Source organism: Metopolophium dirhodum, chromosome 6, assembly GCF_019925205.1.
Source record: "Metopolophium dirhodum isolate CAU chromosome 6, ASM1992520v1, whole genome shotgun sequence".
In the NCBI taxonomy this organism is placed as follows: Eukaryota; Metazoa; Arthropoda; class Insecta; order Hemiptera; family Aphididae; genus Metopolophium; species Metopolophium dirhodum.
Window position 1 is genome coordinate 32,458,550 of NC_083565.1, and position 25,888 is coordinate 32,484,437.

At 32.5% G+C, this 25,888-nt stretch overlaps 1 protein-coding gene across 2 annotated transcripts in view; it reads right to left on the minus strand.

The window, feature by feature from the left end:
* LOC132946396 (protein CBFA2T1) overlaps positions 1-25,888 on the minus strand; it is a 119,497-nt gene that overhangs the window by 18,406 nt on the left and 75,203 nt on the right. For both annotated transcript variants that reach the window (XM_061016386.1, XM_061016385.1), the window contains 3 exons: positions 17,747-18,208; positions 14,064-14,244; positions 1,348-1,529 (listed from right to left, as the gene is read on the minus strand). In XM_061016386.1, the coding sequence (XP_060872369.1) occupies positions 1,348-1,529; positions 14,064-14,244; positions 17,747-18,208 (825 nt within the window). The remainder of the gene's footprint in view (positions 1-1,347; positions 1,530-14,063; positions 14,245-17,746; positions 18,209-25,888) is intronic.

Here is a 25,888-nt window from a genome sequence, read left to right on the forward strand (position 1 = left end):
TTGTAGTAGGGGGCCTTGCAGGGGACAGTCCGTTTTCCTTCAAAACTACCCTCACCCGTTATATCGCCATAACCGTTTTCCGCCAAAAAAAATGTATACATTATTCAAGATAACGCACTTTGGTGCATGTACGAATAGTATTTTGAGTTAAGACGAGTGGAGTAGGTACCGGGTAAGGTACCCTGAAAATGTTGGTCCTCCCCCCTCATCACTATAGGTACTATATATACTTATAACTGATAAACTGCTTGTCCAAAATTTCGACGAGCATATTATACCCGATATAGCGTGGATGGATTGAAATTTCGGACCAGCCATGGAAAATTACTTTTTGCGGCCCACTAGCAGTCGTGGATTGTAGTAGGGAGCCTTGCAGGGGACAGTCCGGTTTCCTTCAAAACTACCCTCACCCGTTATATCGCCATAACCGTTTTCCGCCAAAAAAAATGTATAAATTATTCAAGATATTTTTTTTGAGAACCCTTAATATCAGCCATATTATTATATAAATAATTTAAGACAAATAAGAAATGAAGAATACCTACATTAAAAAAAACACACTCATGGGCATTTTGATAGCTAAAGCTCAGCCTAGCTTAGTTAGGTTCGGGTTTGTTAAAAATTTTTTTCATATAGTAAACATTCAATGCGCGTGTTCAAATATGTTTGAATTCTTGTTCCCTTTTATGAAGTTTTAGTTTTCATGATTTAATGTACTATTTGGACGAGAAACTCGCGATGTTTCTAATCATTAATATTAATATTTATACAAAAAATCAGTACTTGATAGCTGCAGACTCAGGTAAAACATTAAAAAAAAATTATTTGGAATAAATACTTACTCGAATACTTATGAGAAAATGTATTCGGAATATGTATTCGAATACTTCGTAAAATTAGTATTCCCAATAAAGAATTTCGTATACTTTTCATTTTTTAAATATTAAGCCAGTGATACCAACTTTTCTTCGGGAAAATTTGAATTTAGCGCCAACATAATATCATATTATATTGTTTAATGATTCTAAATAATACAATATAATTTAAGTTGTTCATCACTCGAATTGATATACAAATATGAGTATAATATTTTAAAAATGTCCAGAAAAACGAGGTATATAACATTATTTTGAAGTAAACAGTAATTTTGTACAGCGACAAAAATACCTTTGAAAAGTATTCTATAAATATTCGGAATACTTTTGGGAAAAGTATTTAAAAAGTTGGGCAGCTAAGACGGGTAATCGACGTGATAATATGTATTATTGTGACAAGCGCGTAACGTAATATTGTCGTCTCATCCGAACAGACCCGACATTTCGATCCGACAAATCGCACGCGACTTACGTTGTACTGCGAAATCAGCGACGGCGATATCTGCAGACTGGCCGCGGCCGCTGAGCTCCTGCAGTTACCGCTAATTTTCGTCCTCTCCGCGGCCACCAGTTCGATCATTTTGTTTTCGGCGGCCAACACGAGCTTTTGCAGCTCTATCATGGCCTGATGTCGTATCTCGTTCATCGAATCCTCTACAAAAAAAAAAAATAACAAAACGAAAGAAACCTAAATAGTTAATCATGTTAACACGTAGGTGATAATCACAAACAATTTATTAATCTATATTATATTATGTCATGAAAACGAACGTTTGTGTCCTTTACAGGAATGCTCCTAAACCGTTCGTCCGCGATCGCAATGAAATTTGGTACAGAGATAGATAAGACTTTTGACGAGAATATGGGCTACGTTTTGAAGGGGAAAAAAAGTGAATAAGAGATTCCCCAACCTAACCTTACCTAACACGGGGAGGTTCTCAAACAGGGGGATTTGAGATTTATGATGGTCATTTTTGTTTATAAATTGTCGCTATTGGTTTAATTATAATTGATGCGATAAACGTGTGTATTTTAGTACAGAATGTCTCGAGTTCGGACCACGGTGGACCGGTTCTTAGCACCGTTTTTACATTGTTTTTTTTTCTTATTTTTATTTTTAGATTCTGCGAGGAAGCTAGTGGTTTTACAATGGTGTTCATTTTTTTTTCATTCTGTATACAAAATTTCTACCAGAAGGAGTACTTCGATTTCAAAATATAGTATCTTATAGTTTAGCAAATTGGATCAAGATGGTATTTCAAAAGAGTCATTTTTCGATTTTCTCAATAGTTATTTAATGCTACGGGAAAAACCACCGACAAATTACGAAAAACCGATAAAAATGGGATTTTAATTTCTAACGCATTGTTTATCACCATAGAAACGAATAAACGATTATTATAATATTAATTCAACTTATTGTCTGTAATAAATAACAACAGTATAAAATATCCAGACTTATAGACCGTCTCCGCTCAGAATCGTTTTTCTTATACAATGATATTATTATATCATTGAATTCAGGTTTAATACAAACCATTATACATTGACCCACTTGTAACCTACTGTACAGTAGAGCGACATCCACTTACCCGCTTTGTTTTATTTTTCTCCTCCACCTATCTGTATAGAAACGAACGTTTGGTTTTTTTATTATTCCGGTTTTAGTACGGTTATAGCCTATAGGTTAGGTAAGGATTTCGTATCAATTGATTGTAGAACTTTGAATAAAACGAAAGGAACCTATAAATAATTAACGATGGGGTAATAATCACAAACCATAGTCATGTGAATAATCTTCATTGTATTATAATATGGAAAAAAATGTTTGCCCGCGTGTCTTTTATGCATTCCTAAACCGTTCGTCCGCGATTGCGATGGAATTTGGTACAGAGATAGATTAGACATTTCACGAGAGGATATAGGGTACATTTTTTCGCGACGAAAGGTAAAATAAGAGATTCTCCAATAAATTCCGCTGTAGAGTTTGTGCGTTTGAACGCGCTAATCCCAGGAACTATACTGGTTTATCTTTTTGTCGGATAGTTAGTCCATTCATCGAGGAAGAGGCTATAGGCTATATAACATCACGCCACGACCAATAATTAATAGAAGTGCTCAAACAGGGATTTTGAGATTTACGATGGAAATATTTGCATATAAAATGGTTGCTATTGGTTATGGGAGAAACAATTTATAGAAATAGTATTTATTTATTATTGGTTGCTATTGGTTAGTCGGGCAGATCGGGTACAAGCATGCGCGTCAAATCGAATTTTCGCACATTGCCTACCAGGGTGGCTGAGTTGCACTTACTCAGTCTTGTTAAGTATTCGAATACTTGTATTTAAATACTTTTTGACCAATGTATTTTAAATACTTAAAAAATACTTTTTATGTATATTTTTATTCTAGAATACTAAATACTTTTTTTTAATTCTCGTGGTCTAATCCAAATTCCAATTACTAATGTTTTGGAATGTATACTATTTAAAATTTTGTTTCTACAATATTATTTTAAAATTTTTCCAACTTCTGATAATTTATAAATAAATTAAGGTTTAATTAATTTAAATAATTTAAGGTTTCGCCAAAATACAAGCAGATAACAGAATGACCAAACACTGAAACCCCCGTCGGCTCCTCACTCCCATATTATACCATAGCATACAAGAGTACAAGACACTGACCACCACTGGTTGGATTGGTATTTATCTTGATCCTTTAGATATCTTTCTTCTTATTTAATGGGCGGTACTGTGGTAGTAGTTTATAATTTAAATACAAGTTTTGGTAAAAATGTTATTGAACTTTATTTTTATCATGTTTATTTTAATTTGTACAATTTGTATGAAATATTTTTACAATAAGCACAATAGATGGAGGGATACATAAGAGGGTTTGGTTGGCTTGATTAAAGAAACTATTCAATAATAGTACTTCATGGCGTGGGTAGTATTGGTTGGTCGGCTTGTTATTGAATTGATTTAATTTTTTTTTTTTTTTTATTGGGTAACCCGCGGCAACATAGGCCATTGGGTGAGGGGGAGGGCACTGTAGGTTTTTTAAATTGGGTAGGTTGGTACACGTGTGTGTTGTGTTTTGGCAGAATTTCTAATGGGGCACCCGTAGGTTTCTACCGTGCCCCGGGGGGGGGGATGGCGGCACTTGTTCTCCGGACACCGTGACTTGCCTGAAGAAAAATGCCGCCCGCGGCCAAGGTATCGAACTCGGGTCGGCTGCGTCGCAGCCGACGCCTTAGTCCCCAATTGATTTAGTTATTGATTATTAATTATTCATTAATTGAACTTAAAAAAAAAAGTATTTATGTAAGTATTTTGAATACTTTTAAAAGGTATTTGTATTTATATTTAAATACATTTAAAAGAAAGTATTTGAATACGTTTTTTAAATACAAATTACACGAAGTATTTAAATACGTGTTATGAATACATTTGAAAAATATTCTTAACAAGACTGCACTTACTGCAGTGAGTTACACCAAAAAAGAGTTGAACAATCACAATTTTTTGTCATTTTTTATGGGCCACGAAGTGCGCAGGATCAGCCATATTATATATAAATGAATGTTTGTGTGCAGATCTCTGGGAAGAAGATAGGCTTATTCAAAAAGGGTTAAATTTGGGTTTTTTTATTCGTCGGATTTTAGTACGGATAGGTTAGGTTAGGATTATATATTAAATGCTTATATTAATCAACCGTATTATATCAAAATAAACTTGGTATAACTTTGATACTTTAGAGTTAAATCATACACTTACGTACAAACAGCACTGGGTTCAAGATCTACCGCAGGTAGATTGCCTACCTGATAATATTATACTGCTGCGAATCAGAATTTTTATTTCAGGCAACAGAAAAGTTAAGATAAATTTTGAACACCATACACCGAATGTTAAACAACGAATTGAACAAAGTTTGAGTCATATAGAGTTGGTACATTTAACGGGCGACGGAGTGCACAGGATCAGCTAGTACTTATTATATAAAGAGGAGTTGTTAGTTGACGTTGTTGAGGGTAATCTCTGGAATTACTGAACCGATTTCGAAAATTCTTTCACCAATAGAAAGCCACATTATTTGTGAGTGTCATAGGCTAATTTAAAAAGGGGAATTGATCACTCCCAGTAGGTACTCAAACGGGAATTTCGAGATTTACGATAGAAATTTTTGTTATATAATAGATGGAAACTTTTTGCAGGTCGGATTAAAGCAATAATTTTCATTTCACTTTAAATAGGGAAGGAGCTACCCAGGGTATAAATCGCTACTACGACCTATCTAAAAGCAAAAACACTTTAGATCAACAAAAAAAATAAAAATTCTAAACATTTATAAATATTTTTACAATACAAATTCTTTAGAATTCCTACATCAATTATTAATAGTTATTAATTGTTTTTGATTTTAATTGTTCGAACTTAAGGGGATTCGATACCGTGATTTTCTGTTTTCGTCTAACACACACGCGACATAGGATTTTAGACTAAGTCTTTGCCAAACATACCAATTGATCTAACGAAGCAATAAGAATTCTAAAAACAGATTTGAATTTGTCCTCATGTCTACAAGAAATCGACTAGGGCGAGTAATTTATGAGTTATAATTATTTAATGTTTTGATGAGTGGAGTGGAGTGGTATGGGGTAACCCTGCGAAATTTTTGTCCACTACTCCGATCATCTAAACTTTAAATACTTATAAGTTATAACTCATAAACTACTCACCCTAAATTCGATTTTTATGTTTTGAAATACTTAGACGGTTGCGTTAGGCTTTTGTATTAATTGATCATATCAATCCTCCGAAGGTGGAATTAAGTAAAAATGACAAACTTTGTACAATTTTGATACTTTAGAGTTAAATCATACACTTACGTACAAACAGCACTGGGTCCACGATCTACCGCAGGTAGATTGCCTACCTGATAATATTATACTGCTGCGAATCAGAATTTTTATTCCAGGCAACAGAAAAGTTAAGATAAATTTTGAACACCATACACCGAATGTTAAACAACGAATTGAACAAAGTTTGAGTCATATAGAGCTGGTACATTTAACGGGCGATGGAGTGCACAGGACCAGCTGGTAGGGAATAAAATATAGAAATATATTTTTGTTTACTATTGGTTACGAAAAATAAAATAGTTATTAAGATTGCGAATATAATTTTAGACCTGTACTTAAGTATTTTATATGACTGTGTGGACATTTTTTAATGCAGATTAAGATGGGGGTATAAATCCACGGGAATTCGTCACGGGAAGTTACGAACACGAAATATGGTATGTTTACTAAAAACACAAAAATCTTTGGCTATAAAAACATAAAATAAACGTGGAAGACAACAACATAAAAAATAATATTACTTAGGCGTGCAATATTATTATATTTTTGAATTCCGTGCGGTTACAAATGATTAACGATTAACTTGAGTAACGATGTTTTTAATATATTCTTGAAATGTGCGTAGGTATAAACGAAATCAATTATTGGCGACAGTTGTTTCTTTTTAATATATATAACCTACAGGGCGATTCGCCTGGCGTGCTTGCCCCCATTTTTCCCCTTTAATATTGATTTCATTCAAAACCTAATTTTTTTTTGAATTTTTAAATGCGTATAGGTCAGACTGCAGACTTGGGTAAAATACTTTTAAAAAGTATTTGGAATTAATACTCGAATACTTATGAAAAATATTATTCCGAATAGAGTATTTTAAATACTTAAAAAGTATTCCAAATACATTTAATTTTTGTTTTAAATATTAAACCAGTGACACTTTTGCCAACATATACATTTTAATAATTCTAAATTCAATATAATTTAAGTTGTTGGTACTTGATTTAAAATTTTTAAATGTGTATAATATTGTAAAAATGTCCAGAAAAACAAGAAAACAATTATTATTGTAAATAATAGATATCTTTTTTATACGAATAAAATACTTGAAAAAAATATTCTAAATATTTATTCAGAATACTGTTTGGAAAAAGTATTTTAAAAATATTCCGAGTACTGTATTTGGAATGATCTTTTCAAAATACTACCCAAGACTGGGTAAGAGTTGGTGTATTTTTTTAATTTGAAAAAAAACTGTATTTTTGGTTTTAAACTGTTTTTTTTCCGTTTAAGACAAAATAAATTGTTGGAGCTTTAAACAGTATATTTATAATAACTTAATTTTAGTTTAATATGTAAGTTACTTATATTATGCCAATATGCCGTGTACCTACTAGTATATGGTTCACTGTTTATTTATTACTTATTTTATGAATGGAAGTTTTACGTGGACATTATGTTACGTATATATTAATTATTAAGTAAAAACATTTTAAATTTGGTAATTTATTCAATAAAATAAAAAAAAACAAAAAAATTAAAACTAAGGATGGTAATAGATATAATTATTTAATAATTTTACTTTTTTCCTGAAGGATATCTATTATTATTAATAATTAAACAAAAAAAAAAAAAAATGATTCACTTGGATTTTTCACTGTTTTAAATTCGTGTTATAGACATGTTTACAACATTTGGTTTTAAACATAACAACCCTGGTATAGGTACTCAACGACGATTTTTTCAAATTCTTGAACTCAACAGGACTTTTCATCTACAACCTCCTGTTTTTCAAATGAGAACCATCCTTTTTTCACTAATAATTATTTATTGGATAGCTCTTTTGAAAATTTTGATATGCTTAATTTGAATGGAGGTGCCTATGGTTTCTTAGTTATCACTTATCACAGTGTTCGCACTAAGGATAACAGTCCTTAAAAATGGTTTAACAAAAATATAAAATAGACGTAATTTCGGAATTAGTATTTATCATACTTGGGCCATTTTTACAAACTATTAATGTTGATGGAATAAAACATACATCGTATGTATAAATAACAATAACCTTTTATTATTATTAGAACACAAAGTCAAATACATCAAAAACTTCTAGTAGGTACGAATTTTGATTTTGATGCGTCAAATCTTTTTGAAAAATTATCCACGGAATAATTTACAGCCGAAAGGGGAGGTTCTCGATTGAAAAACCGATGTTTGTCGTTCGTATATCCACAGACCATAAATAGATCGCTAAATAGGTAGTACAAAAAATCTCAAGTATTTGAAAACATAGTGGTCTTAAAGTTGTGTTATTTATAAATTCCAATAAAACAAAATTTTGAATAACTGCGTAATTTAAGAAAAGCCTGCTCGGTGGATCACCCTGTATATAATATATATGTAATTAATAATGTTTTGATCAAAAATTTGGTGTGACAAACAATTTGAACGTTAGTTAAGAAATAATATGAAGAACGATAATTATTGTGAAGTTCGTACAATATTTCCACAATAATACGCGTTGTGAAAAAATTAACTGCTCAATGATAACATTTTATTGTGTCAGACGAAAACATATAATATACTCTAAAATTATAATATTGTTTTATTAAATAAAATATGATTTACGTCATAGTTTAATGTTAGACACTGAGCTGAACGTCAAATACATCGGTCTTACATCGATGTTGCTTTTATTATTTTTATTATTAATTTTTTTTTTTTTACTTCTGCTGTATCACACCACCCGGAGTAGTAAAAATGCTTCGGTTTTCCACTTTGGGGATAGTCCCCATGGTAACAAATCTGATCTGATTGCCAAGTATTTTGTGGTTCAAAAGTAAAGAATTCACAATACGCATCACACAGTCGGAAAATCAGTGTGATTTCTACTACGCAAGACATGCAGCAGTTTTCGACAAAATTTTGTTTTTGTTTTTTCGTACGTTATTCGAAAATTGGTAAGTACTTGAATTTCTCACCAAATATTAAATTTATTTAAACAGCATTTTTTGGACATGACATTATGTACATCGTACATTTAAATTGTATTATTATTTTGAATCCGTTTGTGCTATTTAATATTTATTTTATGTATGCTATTTATTTTTATTTATAGACATTTTTAATTTTCTACATTTTTTTTTAGTTTTTAGGTCGTTTTATGAATGATTAAATTGTAGTTTGTAAAAAAAAAAGCCTGAACGTTTAATGCACAATTCTTTATTAGTTGACCTTATAACGGTTAAAGAAATATCAAAAACTTCAGCTTTTGACAAAATCAATTTCTTTTTTTGAACGGAATTCTAAGTCCGTATTTGAAAAATACTTGAATTTCTCATCAAACATTCAATTCATATATAAGCAGCATTTTTTAGACAACCTATGCGTACTACATTGTACATTTAAATTGTATTCCTATTTCGACTTTGTTTGTGCTATTTATAGAGATTTAAAATTTAAAAATGTTTTCTAGTTTCTTTTCTTCGATTTGTTTAAGATACTATCGCTGTAGTTTGTAAAAAAAAAAAGTTTGATCGTTTAACGCAAAATTCCTTATTAGTTGACCTGATTAAATAAAATATTGAAAATAAATGTGGTTACAAAATGTTGAAATAACAATTAATTATAAGCGTTTAAAGTTCAAATATTTATATAATTCGTCGTAATCACGAAAATATGTAAATATAGGTACGTATAGTATTATATATTCGTAACATTTTGAATTTTAACACCCAAGGCTCCAATCGAAATGAATGGTTATCCTCCTGATAAGTTTTTCTCCCTGGAAACTAAAAAAAAAGTCTAACTTACAACTGCATAATTTTTTTACGAGTGATCGAAGGTGAAATTTTGATGAGAACTATGCAAGATAATATATTCGCACATAAATCAATCAGAGATGGAGAGAATTTACGTAAAAAAAATTATCGATAAATTTACCAACGAAGCGGTAAAATGTGTGAAATTGAGGTTAAATAATAAATAGTGGGTGACGCTCTGCTGTACAGTAGATATAGGTTACAAGTGGTTCACTGCAGGAATGGGTGGTGTTGAATTTGAATTTAACGACATATAATATAATATCATTGTACACGAACAACGATTCTGAGCGGAGACGGTTTGTTAGCCTTTTGTATCATATTAATCATATTATTATTATTATTAATATTTTGGTAGTCGATAAGTTGAATTTATATTATTTGCAGATTATCATATTTGTATATAATAATATAGGAACTTTAAGGGGAGGTGGGGTCCGTTGTTATACTTTTTCAGGGTGCCCGGGAATCGGGCCACAATTAACCTTTTTTCAAAAAGGCGGACGGTAATTGGGCCACTACTTTCGATGATTTTTATTATTGTACCTATCCGGTAATTGGACCTCTAAATTAATAAATTGCTTATTACAAATCTAAATTTCCCATTTTCGTTAGAATCTATTTATGTTGACTTCACTTTTGAATACTGTGCAAAGCATTTTTATTAGTTATTTTCTATGCATAGTTGGGTATAAGGATAATTCATATGTTCCTTTAGTATTTTGTCTACTTCAAGACAAGTAACAAATACTTATACGAAAACATTAAAATTAATTATCCTTTATTGCTCTGATCACGGTTTACGTTTTAAACCAACAAAAGTTACTGTCGATTTAAGGATTTCAAGAAGGAATTAATCATAGGTATATGGACTGACAGAAATAATTGTAGAATGTAGATTTCCCGTTGTACAACCACGAGGGCGAAAAATTTGGGCTGTAGTCTTAAGTTAAGAATATAAAGATAAGACTTCTGAAATACCTAGGTAAATGGCTAGGAAATATATTTGGAATTGAGATGCCACAGACAATAAATGACCAGCATTTTCCGATTTTGACATTTATATTCAAGGCTGGGTATTAACGAGTTAAAAAGTTAAAGTTAAGTTTAAAAGTTAATTTTATTTTAACTTTTTAACTTAACCAGTTACTTTTGGCTTTTCATTAACTTAACTGTTAACTTACTGAATTTCTTTCTTAATTAACGTGCAATTAATGAGTTAATTTTTTATTTTAAGAAGCAAGTTAAGTTCATTTATTTTGTTTTTAATTTTATAATATTTCACTATTTCAGTCTATTTCGTTTTCATGTCAAAAAATATGTATCGTAAATTGTTTAAACTTGAAAATCATTCAAATCTAACTTATATGGAAATTCTGTACGAAGTATTAACACTATATCCTATAATTTAGTTTTGGGTTGGAAAGAAATTAAGTACATTAGCGTTGTATAAACAAATTAACTTTTTTTTTAACTTAATAAAAAGTTAACAAAAAGTGTGTATTAACTTTTAACTTAACTGAGTTAACCTAGAGTTAACTTAACTTTTAACTTTTTGTTATTGGTGCATATTAACTTAACTTATCTGAGTTAAAAAAAATCGTCAACTTGCCCAGCCGTGCTTATATTTGTGACGATATTATTTTCCCTCCACGTATTTTTATGTATTAGAAAAAAATAATAATTAGTTAATAAGCGTTATATTTTTGTATATTTTTATGCTACACATTTATGGCCCAATCTCCGGGTAAATTTTAAAAATATAGATTTCATTTGTGGCCCAACATCCGGGTAGTAAATTGTAAGTAAATATTTATACGAAACAGGTAGATAAAATGTGGCCCAAATACCGACCGCCCCTTATTTATACTTGAAAGGGGCTCATGACCCGGAAAAGGTGAAGAACATATATAACGCATTAAACTGTTTTGCGTATTCGAAGAAATTTGAAAAAAATAAAAATAAATGAATAATTTATACACAATTTTACGTAAACATTTTACTATATTAATAACTGCATGTCAACTGTATAATATATTAAAACAATGTATTGTTATTATTATTATTATTATTATTATTATTATTATTATTTAGGTACAATATTGTATGATTATATTATAAATTATATATTATTCTACGATTTGATATTTACAAAATCGATAATTTATAATATGATAAACATCGCCTCGGCAGTTGTTTTATATATTTTCACGTTTGACAAAAAGAACGAAATATATATTTTTATTTGATATTTACACAATAAACTTATAAGGTACGATATGGGTTTTCATTGTTACGAAATATTATCGGTTTTTATGGTAAAAAAAAATTATAATATATATAATATACATATGCATAATGATTAAAAGAACAGTGGTTTTGAGTCGTGATGTATTATTTCTATATATTAATCGATATAAAATTATTTTCTTTCGTTATTAATTATAATACTTAACGTGTTTAATTCGTAAAATTATACAATTTTTAAGAATATTTCCTAACCTAATCTAACGCGCCATGTCCAAATTTCAATACAGTATAATAGTGTTTTGCAAAAAAGTAACAAATAATCGAGATACGCGACGTAAGTCACTGCTTGGCCGACACACCGACGCCAAATGTGCCGAAAGAAAAACTCTTCCTCGTGCACCAGTTGTGGGACAGCACTTGCGCCATCGAATCCATATTGCTTACTCAATTCGGTACTTATACTTATCTATACAGACGAGAAAATCAAATATTCGATCAACTCTGCGAGACTCCCTCTTTCCCTCTCCATCTCCTCTCACTCTCTCTCTCTCTACTTTCACTATCTGTCTCTATCATTATCACCAGTAAAAAATAAAACAAATAACCGACAAAGTAACACACCGACGGCAAATGTGGCGAAAAAAAGCCCTCTTCCGAGAACCAGTTGGGGAACAGCACTTGCGCCATCAAATCCATATTGCTTACACAATTCGGTATTTATATCTATCCATACTGACGATAAAATCAAATATTTGATAAACTTAGCGAGACTCTCGGATCGGCCTCTCTCTCTCTCTCTCTCACTCCCTCTCCCTCTATTTTCACTCTTAGCTATCTCTACCAGAAACCAGTGGAATACCAGTAACCTGCAAGTAGGTAACACACCGACGCCGAAAAGCCTCCCCTCGTACACCAGTAAAGTTGTGAAACAGCACTTGCCACCATCAAATCCATATTGCTTCCACAATTCGGTACCTACATACAGACAAAAAAAAATCAAATATTCGATCAACTCTGCGAAACTCTCAACCCGGGCTCGGGTTGGGCTCTCTCTCTCTCTCTCTCTACACACATACACACACACACACACTCACTCACTCTTTTTTAAAATTACTATCTAGTCTCTATCTCACGTCTTTTTCAGAGACTCTCATCTCGGGCACTCCTCTCTCTTTTCATTTACTCTCCATCTCTATTTTTTCACTCACCCACTAGTCTCTATCGCTTTTATTTCTCTCACTCTCTATTTCTATCATTATCACCGAAAAAAAAAATCTAGAGTACAAGTATATTATAACCTTCGAGCACCCAAACCTACGCCAAATGTGGCGAAAGAGTAGATCAGTACCTATGTATACAGACAATAAAATCAAAATATTCGTCCAACTTTGTGAGATTCTCAACTCGGCACTCCTTCTCTCTTTTTTTTACTAGCTCTCTGTATTACTTTTTCTTTTTCTCACTCTCTATCCCTATCATTGTCATCAATAAAAAAAAATCTACAACACAAGTAACCAAACATCAAGGTTACAAGCGTAACCTGCAGATGAAAACCACGCCAGGTTACCGTTTTCGAAATTTATCGTTATATTTATATTTGATATAATACAATATTAAAAATATTTTTAAACGTTGATTATATTATATTTACATGCATTTCGTGGTAGTTAATTATAAGTATTTAAAATTATAAATTATAATGTGTGTTTATTATTTTATCGTTGGGCAAATTTAAGTATTAAGATATGCATATTATTATTATTATTATTATGTTACATAGCTTATTTAGATAGGTTTATTGGAGAAAAAAAAATGTTTCAAAAAGTAACGTTTGCTTAAAAATATAATGCAACAACAACGAATGCAGACAGTAAAAGTAGGAATCTACAAAAATATAAATAACACATTTATTCAATACATTTTATAATCCACATCGCGTTCTCGAGAAAACGAATGCTGAAGTCCCCGTCATTGTTATTATGTTAAGTGTGATTCGACCGAGGGTTCTCATTTATTTGATATTATATTATGCGTACACAAATCGATAAATAACAGAAAATTAAAACGTGACAATTATTATAATAAATTCAACGACAGTATAATACAATATTTCTTAAATAATAACAATACTTAATAACATTATAGTATACTAATCAAACGAACGCAAAGCAATAACGACATCGTCGTCAGGGAGGGGGGGGGGGGGGTGAAAACGAAAACGCCCCCTTTCGCGAGCTTAAACATATTTCTTACCAGCTTTCTTTTTGATGATTTCTATCTTTTCTTCCGTGTGCCGCACCGTCTGCGCCAGAATTTCTTCGGTCGTTTTCTTCCGGTTCCAGTCCGGAAAACTCGTCTCGGTCATGCCGCGCTCCTGGAGTATACCCAGCGCTTTTTTCGTCTTCTCCACCATGCTCAGTATACAGTTCAACATCTATATAATCCGGCACACGCGATATCGTATTAAACGAAACGTAAATACAATAATTATTTAATTAAAAAATATATATATATATATATATTATAAAATGAGATTCAGCGGAGTGCCGGGGGGGGGGGGAAGTAACAATCAAGGGTTGGGAGATTTTATAGCACTTAAAATATTGCAAAAATATTTGCACCGTGTGTAGTCGGTCTATTTTACTCAATCGAAATTTACTTCTAAAAATAGACAATGATGAATAAAAAAAATTTACTGAGATGTATTATTTCATAAAATATGACCAGTAATTTTGATTAAAAAATGGGTGAAAATGATCGAAAATCTCAAAACTTGAATCATGCAAAATTAAACGTATGATTTCAGTTCTCTGAATCATGCGAAACAAATCGTAAGCCTATACTTGGCTATCTCTTAAGCATTTTATAAGAAATACGTATGCAAATGGTATATAAAAACTCAACCCTTGCGATAATCCTTAATGGCCGCCTACTTAATAGGACCAGCTCGTTTCACGTCAAAGAGCAATGCGTCTAATAATTAATATAGACACCAGTCCCATTGGACTTCTGGACTTAGTAACCGATCCAAAGGAAAAATCTTGATTTAAATTAAACTACATCTTTTGAGTTTCTTTTTTTCTCTTGTTTTCTTGTTAGGCTTTACGTTACTTATTTTCACTCTACTATTCATATTATATAACTTAAGTATTGTTATTGTACCAAAATCACTTTATCTATATATCATCTTTTTACTGCGTACTAGTATATCTTTGTAAAATTGCCGTCAGGCGTTGAAATTATAAAATAAATAAATAATACATTTAAACGAATAGTGGTCCTAGAAGACACGAATAAGGGGGATTTGTGGGGCGGCGGGGAGTGGTGAACATACTCCCCCCCCAAGGGGCTTGTCACTCAATTGAGATTGAACGCACACGAGATCGCAGAGTCGATTGATGTGAAACAAAACGCGCGCGTTCTGTTGTCAGCCGTAAACGTACATTTTTCCTCGCCCCTACGGCCTCGTGAATATATTACCTGACGTAATATAAAAGCGGTTGGGGTAGTTGTTTGTTATCATGTGTATAACCGTCCGTAAAAACCGCCCATGGGGTATACACAAGCGCAGGCGACGAGGGGTGATTAAAATGTAAAAAAACCAAAATAAAGTCGTCTTACACGCGGACCGCGCTTTTCTATATATTATGGCGAACGGGTTTCCGGGAAAACAGCATGATATTCGATGATAAAACGATGTTATAATGATCTGCTGAGCGTTTTACGATGCGCATTGGCGGATAGGCTTATATTTTTTTACCGCGAAGTAATTTGAATATATTTTTTTTACCGGGAAGTAATTCGAATATATTTTTTTATCGGGAAGTCATTTGAATATAAGTGCGTCCAAAAAATAAGACGCGAGCGACATTTTATTTTGATACAACACTACAATACAAAACTATACAATAAGTAATATAATATGTACTCTCAGTAAAGATTTGGGAACGAATTCTGGTTTAGCAATTTTTCGATTTTTAAAATTTTTTTTTTTCAAAACGTGTATTTTTATGGTGATTTTTAAGAATGTAAAAATAAAAGCCCGGACAAACTTCGTTTTGAAGTTATTGTTGAAAAAACTTCAAAAACTAAATTTTTTCAAATTTTTTATTTCCAAATTGTGCGTCTTATGGTGCTTTGTAAGAATGTAAAAAAAAACAGGCCCGGGCAAACTTCGTTTTGAAGTTATTGATGGCAAATTTTAAAAACTACATTTTCTCCGTATAACCCCCATTTTTTTAACAAAAATACTTAGAATTGAATATCGCTGGGACAAAAAAATTGACAATAACCCCCGATTTGCTAATCGTATGTAAAACCACCTTGGGCAGGCCTCAGAATTAAACAAAGTTGTTAAAAAGCACATGACGTGCTACCGTTGCCACTCGCTCGCTGCGCTGCACTCGGACGGAAAAAAATCGAAAAATGTAACCCCCGATTTTCTGTGTAAAATCACCTATCGAGTATGTCTCGGAATTAAACATAGTTGTTGAAAAGAACATATTATAATCGGCTACCGTTGCCACTCGCTCGCTGCGCTGCACTCGGACGGAAAAAAATCGAAAAAAACACCAAACACGAGTTCCCCCGCGCAGCATTAAAATAGTGTTGAGCACACGCGTACCTATAAACGTAAGATCGCAAACTTTGGACGACTATATATAACTTCCAAAATAATGGTTTCCGCAACAGAAAAAAAATCAAACAGTTTCAAAATCGGCTTTGAAAACCACACATTTTGAAGAAAAAAAAAACTATAAAAGCGTATAACCGCCGCATTGGTACATCATAATATAGTACAGCTATGATCTACCGGTATTGAACACGGTTTTCTATAACTCTAATCTAAAAATAAATCTCGATGTTCCCAATGATACGGCCCGATATGGCGAACAAAAATAAATATTGTTTATAGCAAAAAGATTATGGTATTTTTCTTGTAGAGTGGTTAAAAATATTAAATTAGTCAATTTGCATGTTTATCAAAATTATTTTCAATCTACATCACACAAGGTTCAGTACTTGACGGAATATGGTCCTAGGGCCCCCCATACATCAACACAGGATAAGGCCTACCGGGAAAATCCCGAATTCCCCGGTGGGCCCATCCGCCACTGAGTCGATGTGGTCGTAAAAAAATGGACCAATAAGAATAAACAGTATAAGGTTTATGGACACTAGAAAGGTGGTCCTTATTTTCGAAGTTATTTTTTTCCAATTTATCCCCCGCCCCACAAACCTGTAACGTTCCACAGAAGCTCTAAGTGGTGTACATTGTACAGGGTGATTCACCGAGCATACCTATTTTTTTTCCTTTACTCTGATCTTATACATTTTTAAATAATCTCAAAACCAATTTTTCGAATTCTCGATTTTTCCGTTTGTATACTACTCAAGGCGTGTCCTCGGTTTCCTGTGAAGGCGCACGTATGAGGAGGTGGTGGTGATAGTAAGTGCATTATTGGAACCCCAAACTACAGATGAGTAGTTAACTACAGTTTTTCGTTTTTTTTTTAAAATCTTTTTTTTAAATATTTACCCTTAGAACACAATATTAAATAAATAAAAAACCCACTCGATCGAATTTTGATTTTGGGACGTCAAAGTTTTTGAAAAATCATCCACTGAATAATTTACAGAGAAAAAGGGGGGTTTTAGTTTTAAAAGCAGAAGTTCGTATCACTACAGGACATCCCTAAGTAGTACAAAAATTCAAGAATTTGAAAAAATTGTCTATAACTGCCGCGTTAGCCCCCCCCCCCCCTCTCATCCACGAACACCGCGGCCGGTATACCCAAAAATTGATCCGTGTGTCCGTGTGTATCAAAATGGTGGTAAATAAGATTTTTTTTTCAGAAAAAAAGAAATTTCAGGGGGGCGTCAGAACCGTACCCCCGCGTACGCCACTGTAATGTAACCGTACGGAACGCACTTACCACGTGAATGTTCTTCCATTCGTCCTCCACGTGACCCTTGTGGTCCTCCACCTCGCGGATGTGCAGCAGTGGCAGTATGTTGTACGGGTGCGACGGCGGCAGTGGCGGCGGCGGCGGTGGTTCCTGCGGGTGGATGTGCGGGTGCTGGTACATGAACGGTATGGCATACCCGAGATTCGGCCGCTTGACGCACGGCTGCTGCTGGTACTCCATGTCGGCCGCGTAACCGGTCTCGTAGTATCCGTCGGCGGCCAACGGGTACGGCCGCTTGTGGCCGCCGCCGCCGTTGTTGTTGGCGTTGGTTCCGTTGTTGTTGTTGTTGTTGTTGTTGTTGTTCTCGCGCGGCATCGGCGACGGCGGCGGGACGCGCTCCACCTGGTGGAAGATCTCCGACGGTTCGGTGGCCTGCGAGTCTCTGTCCAAGTACGCGTTCTCGTGCTGCTTCAGGTATTGGCTTAACGTCTGCAACGACGACGGATTAGACATGATTAAAAGTTTCGTCTTACGAGGGCTTGTGTAAGCTTGACAATTTTTAAATTGAAACTTATTATTTTTTCAATGTGATTTTTCAAAAATTATCAACTTTCTTTGAAAATTTGATTTTTTTTTTTCTTAGCATAGTTAATTTTTGAGGCTGCACGGTTGATGTAAATGTTAGCTAAATGTTTATTATTTAATTAGGGATCGAACAACTGTGAATATGAACTAACATTATTAAGTATTATGTAGTCTAACCTACATGCGTTATGTAAAATATATTTATCAATTATAAACAGTTGTGAGACTTTTCTACTCATGAAAAGAAGTTGGTCGGGAGAATAGTGGAAATCACTCAAACAACGAATAAAAGAAAATCGAAAAATCAATTAATATAGGAAAACGTTTATACACTGAAGTAAAAATATGACATTTTTAATAATAGTTAAAATTGCACATTTATTAGTATTTTGTGTTTCCTATATTATTATGACGTATGTTCAATAGAATAATATTAAAATGGTTAAATGGTAATATACTAGTACACAGTTTTAAATGTGTATAAATACTAAGATAATAATATATACTATAACGGTTTATAATTCCATTTGGTTTATTTGATAGGAAATGTATATGAGGAATTATAAAACTTTCGTAGTTTTCAATTTTTTTAAAAAAGAACATTCACTCATACATATATTATATGAAATTCGTCGTTTTCTAAAGCGGTGATCATGTGACAAAAACGAGTAGCACGCTACTTGATATTTTCCACTTCAAATAGAAAATGTATGAATCGTAAATATGCATTTATAAGTAACTATTGACGGGGTGTTGCCAATGGGCAACTTCCCCTTCCTGTAAATCAATTTCCATCACATTTACTTATTGTATAACTTGTAAATACAGATTGTGAATATTATGTTTTGTTCAATAAAAAAAAAATAAAAAAAAAAATAAAGTAACTATTAATTGTATAATATAAACTATAATCTACCTACAGTGGGAATTAGGTAATTTTTACATTTTGTTCGTTTCTATGGCGATAGACAAAGCGTTACGCAAAATCGGTTAAGAAATAAAATTAAGTGCACCCAGCCCAAATACATGTTTGTGTTAGAATTACATTGCATTATTATAAATATAAAAAGCAATACTTCCGGAGGGAGGGGGAGGGGGCTTGACGGGCTTGTGGTCTTGTGTTAAAAATAGGTAAAATGTGATTTTTAATAACTAATAACTTAAGTAGTATATTTTACTAAAAAATATTTTCATATTTTATAATTTTTACTAAATATTAATAAAACGGTAAATCGCATGTCAATTAGAGATTTGAAAAACCCGATACAATAACGCCTAGTGAAAACTTTCAAAATAATAAACTATACATCATAATGTATTTGATTTTTTTTATTTCCAAATTGGTTTATAAACTCATCAATTATCATTGGTCAACAAATATGCTCTAAAAAATGGTAAAACTAAGACCACAAACCCTCCACAAAATCACTGAATATGCAAAACTACTCATTATAAATTTTTCATAATTTTTTCGTATAGTGTCGTGAAATCAATTTCAAGCTTACTCAACAATAAACCTTATAGCCCAAAAAACATTAAAACTCGACAAATTCCGGGCCCTTACTATAACAGCATAATATCAAGGTATTAATTTGATAAGACATTACTATGAGAAGTTATAACATTTCCAACTTTTTGAAACTTTTCACGAAAATGTTTACAAAAAAAAAATAAAAAATGTTTATGAAAATTTACATCACTATAAGTAAAGTTTTACGTCGGGTTGGTTCAACCTTTTGCAGTTGGCTGGCCAATTTACACATTTATATACAGAGTGCGGCGGCAGTGGGTTCTGACGATTCAAAGAGTGCTGTGGTCGTGCACAATAAAGTGGAGAATAGATTATAAATCCGTTATTGTTGTTAGAACTTTAGAAGTTCATCATGCAAAGTGTTACGTAATCAGTAGGTAGAGCCGGAATAGTATGCACTTTCTAATAACTCATATTATTGCTGACATAATATGCACAACTACCAGGGTTAGAAATGTGCGCGTCTCAAATCAAATTGATTGCATGGACGAAACTTAATTTTGCATATTGATGCACACCTGAGGGTTACTCATATTTTGTGCTGGTTTTTTTAAAAAATATATCGCAGTTCTATAAAATTTGAAAATTATATTTTATATTTTAGTTGCCACCTTAATTATAATTCTATTCAACTAATCTACTGCCCAACGCTGTATTATATCGAAATAAAAATTACTTCACAGGAATAATTCTCAGGCCTCGTACAATTGTCGGATATGGATAGCAATTGTCTTATCTGAATAAGAAGTTTTATCTCCCTACAAGCCACACTGAACTCCGACTTTTTATTTTATTTTAAATAATGGTGGTATAATATAATTTGTAAAAAAAGCTTAAAATTGTATTATTTTTTGAAAACATATTATAATGTTGGAGTTTAAAATGTTGAAAAACGGTGTTCGACGCGCCCTATAGAATATTGTCATCTATTAATCAAAAAAAGATATTATCAAATTTGGCTGATCCTATAGAAACGAATCATTTTTCCCGTAAAGTGTATTTTTGTGGATAAAATTACATCGGCACCGTGAGCGACTTAAAGCATACAATTTGTACAATTTATACACTTTTAATAAAAATAATAACTTTTCACTCTTTCCTTGGTCTTCTTTAAAATAAAAACGATAATTAACATGTTGATCAACAATTAATTTTAAAAAATCACGGAAATATTTTTGATGATCGAATTATAAATTATATTATTTGTTTAACATTGTATTTATAACAACTTTGCTGCTCAAAGAATAGAATAGAAATAATAACCATGGTTAGGTATACCTACCTAAATGTTATACTATTCAGTTTTCCTTGAATAACAAGCTTAAGCTCAAATTTTGATTTTTGAAATGTTTTTTTAGGACTATATTTTCATATAAATAGGTAATTTATTATTTATACAACTGAGATGTGTGGCTATTCAAACTTATTTTTTTCTAATAAAAATAGCAATTTTTCCTGTAGCGTTATAAGCGGATGACTTTGATGATTTTTCGAAACATATCTCATACGTAACTCAATTCAAACCAGAAGTTTTTGAATATTCATAATTTTTTGTACTAAAGGTAATAATAATAGGTTTGGAAGGTATGGAAGCTACGATGATTTTAAGATCATAGAAACTACTAATTAAAATTAATCTATAGTGAAAATTTTATAATTTGTAAAAATTGTCAGTGTATAACAAAGGTAATAGATGAAATATATAAAATAAAATATAACTTTTTGGTAAAACTATTTTTAATGACTATACTGATTATCCTTACCTAGCGTGCACATACGTTTTAATAAATCAGAAACTACTCGTTCGAATTTCGAATTAGATACATCGACAGAAAAATCATCTGCTCAACAATTTACAAGAAAAACATAATTCGACGTCGCCTCAAAACATATTCCTTAAACAGTATAAGCAATCTAAGCATTTGAATGTGTGTTGGTTCCTATAAATTCGTACTTAAAAATGGGGGCGAGAATGCTTGACGAATCACCCCCGAGGCGACACCCTGTACATATTGGTTGTAGGACACTTTGTACGGTCACCCACAAAAAATGAAAACCGCGGACAGTTTGTACTATTTCAAAAAGTAATTAAATATGTATGGCGGACAGTTTGTACTATTTCAAAAAGTAATAAAATATACATGGCGGACAGTTTGTACTATTATCACATAAATCATAATATACTTATATATTTAAAAATTAAACGTATGGAAAATTATTTCGAGCAATTGTAAATTAGTTAATATTTTACTTTCATGCTGTACACAGACATCACGAATTTTCATTTGTGTATTTTAGTTTTTATTTCTTGTGTTTTTGTTCAAATGACTAGAGCATTCGTCTAATTGCAAAGACCGCAAAACAGTCCAGAAACTTGGATTAACCGATCCAACCAATTTACTGAACGAACTGTTCCATCCTTCACTAAAATTATTCGTCCTGTGTGAGTTCTCAATTGTTTGGTGTCTGACATTCCAAATTTCAAGAGGAAATCTTGGTGCACCATTCTTTCCGTTAATATATGTTGATTCAAAATAAAATATTAATGGAAATAGTTGTGGAGTAAAAGTTAAATACATATTAACTATTTCATTAGGTATTTCTTCAACTGGTAAAAATGCTAAAGATGTTATCATTTTACATTGTTTTGCAATTTGTTCGTTGTATTATAACCTACATAAGTTTTCAGAACGGGTATTTCTACCACGTTAGGTTAGGTTAGGTTAGGTTAGGTTAGGTTAGGTTAGGTTAGGTTAGGTTACCACGTCGTGTTCCCGCACGTTTAGTAAAAATAGCTGTTTTTCTTTAACCGACGAGGTTTTACCACAGGCATATAATATATACTATCGCGCCGAATGGAAACAAAACCGCGAACGGAATCCGTTTGGAAATGCTAATTATAATAAAAATAATGTTAAGGCGGTTATTGTGTGTTGTTGCTTCAAAATTATTTCCCGAATGCACTTGACGTTTTCGGTGATTTAACGCGTTTCGGCGTGATATGATATTATTACGGCGGCGGCGTTATAAACCCCGCGAAACCGTCAAAACCCGGATTCCGTAGGAATAAATAATTTCACGCTGTTTTATGCCGTACCTACTGCGACGGTAGTAAAAATGCGGTAGGTACATACATAGGGTGGTACATGACGGATATGATGTATATACCTATATAACAGCCGTATAGTACGCGCCAACGAAACGAGAAATCGAACGCGAAAACACAAAAAACGTTGACCTCGCGCGTGTAGGCGAAAAAAGCCATAATAATTTCCACCCCCTCCTCACCCTCCCCCGACGGCGACCCCGTTTACGCCCCCGCGAATACGCGTGAAAATTGCATACGGTTTTAAGCACCGCCGCCACTGCTCCGGCGGAATCGTTTAAGCGACACACATGACGTGCACCCCCCCCCCCCTCCAACCCACCCCCTAACCCACCACCTACCCGCCCATGCAACGCGCTGACCGTTCGGACGGAATTCATCAGACGCAGCCCGTGCGACGGCTGTTGCGGCAACACATGCGGGGCCTCGGGTAATGGACGCGAGACATCACGACTGCCGTACACATTAGAGGTTCATTTTTGACGGGATTTCTTATTTTTTTTTTTTCTATATTTTCTTCCCTCCCCTCGGGCCGTTCGCCAGTCTTCGTAACGACGACAGTAATAATAATAACAATAACGATACCGTCACATATCGCGCGGCCGAATATAGTGGCTGTCACACACTGCGACCACCCGTCGCGAGATCGAAAATTTCATCCGTACACATAATATAATAAATTAAGACTCTCCCCCGGAAAAGTGCGGTCCACCGCCGAATGACCGCCATCGCTGTTTATAATATTACTAGCTAGCTTTGCCGCCCGCCGCCGTCGTTGCCCGTGCCGAAGATTTGTGTTTTACTTCGTCGCCCGTTAAATGCGTCTCTATACGACTCAAACTTTGTTTGATTCTAACTTGCGTACGAGTTGATTCCCGGGTACCCGTTTACCAGCACTGATGCGCACGAGTTGACTTCCTGGCCATTATATTACATTATTTTCAATATATTTAGTCAAAATACATTCAACCTGTATAATATGAGCCTAACCCAAGAAACACCACGACGAGGAACTTGGCCGACGAGTTTCCCAAAAATGTTGTTCTCTTTAGTTTTTTCATATTTTGAAAATCATTCATTTTTTTGCTAAAACTTTACTATTGAAAAAATGTAGTAATTTGGTAAAAATGTGTGAAACATTGTTTTTAAAAATTGGTAACTGCATGTAATGAGATTACCAGAATACCGTGATGTATAATGACTCGGGAATCAACTAATACATAAATTAGGTACTCATAAAGTAAGTCTTGGATAAGTTTTCTACGATTTGTTCGAAAACTTGGGTTTTAGAAATAATCTTGTCAATTTAGACGATGATATAATATTATATTTAGGGGTTTTTGATTTTTTTTATCATATACACATAATGTGCAAACATCTTATTACACGTTGTTATCAATATTATTATTGTTATTGTTTTACTTAAAGTTTCAGTTTTTTAATTATTTAATTATTTTGTTTTACCTATTATGCAACACGCTGCAGTAGTTGTATTGTACCGCCATGCTGTCAATTTTAGCTGTTGGGCGTTGATTGAAACATTATGACATTATTTAAAACAAATTACACAAAACAAATAAACAGTTTCTGTTGATTAAAATATGTGTCCCGGACGATCTGCTAGATTATTATGAAACAGAAAGTTAAAAACTTTTCTTTTTTTTTTTAATAAAGTGAAATAAATTTTGGAGAAGTTTTATACGATTTGTCGTTTGAATCGTTATATAGGTACCAAAACAGATAATAATAATGTCCATTTAGCACACTAATATTTTGGATTATAATTATTATAGTTAATCAATATGGTAATACTATTGTATTACTTATAGTTTGCGGAACGAGCGCGTCTTATTTAATAATTTTTTACCTATTATGTTTAATTGTCATTCTGTCAGTTTTAGCCATTAGTCGAAACATTATGACAGTATTATGTTATATGACATAATAATTATTACTGAAAACAAAATATACGAAACAAATGAACAGTTTCTGTTCATTAAAATATAATACGTGTCCTGGGCGATTAGTTAGATTATTATGAAACATACAATTAAAAAAGTTTTTTTTTTTTTAATAAAGTTAAACACATTTTAGAGAAGTTTCCTACGATTCGTCGTTTGAAACATCAAATAGATACCAAAAAACAGATTGTAATAATAATGTCCATCCGGCACACGAATATAATAATATATTGGATTGTAAAATAATATCATATTTAGATATTTTTTTAATTTTTTATTCATGCATATGCAAAAATTGTATTACACATTATTATCAATATTATTATTATTACTGTGCTTAAAGTTTACGAAACGAGCACGACCGATTTATTATTATTTTTTTATTTATTTAACAATTTTTTACCTATTATATAACACGCTATGTTCTATTGTCATTCTGTCAGTTTTAGCCGATTATCGAAACATTATGACAGTATGAAATTACGTAAAATAAAATATACAAAACAAATAAACAGATTCTATTGATTAAAATATGTCAAAAACTGTATTATGAAAGTTATAATGACGTATTTTTTAAATAAAGTGAAATGAGTTTTGGAAAAGTTTTCTACGACTCGTTGCAGTTTGAAACGTTAAATACCGAATCAGATAATAATAATCTCCATTCGGCACACAGATATTTTGGATCGTAAAAAAATATTGTCAATTTAAACGATAATAATATTATTATGATTTTTTATTCATACAATATTATGCAAACACCTTGTTCCACATTATTATTATTTTTTTTTCATAGCTATTATTGTTATTGTACTTAAGCTTGCAGGACGAGCACATCCGATTTGTTAATTTATTAATATTTCACCTTTTATATAACACACCATGTTGTGTGATCATTCCATCGGTTTTAGCCGTTTATTTCAATAAAACATTATGACGATATGACATTACGTAAAATAAAAAATACGAAACAAATAAACAGTCTC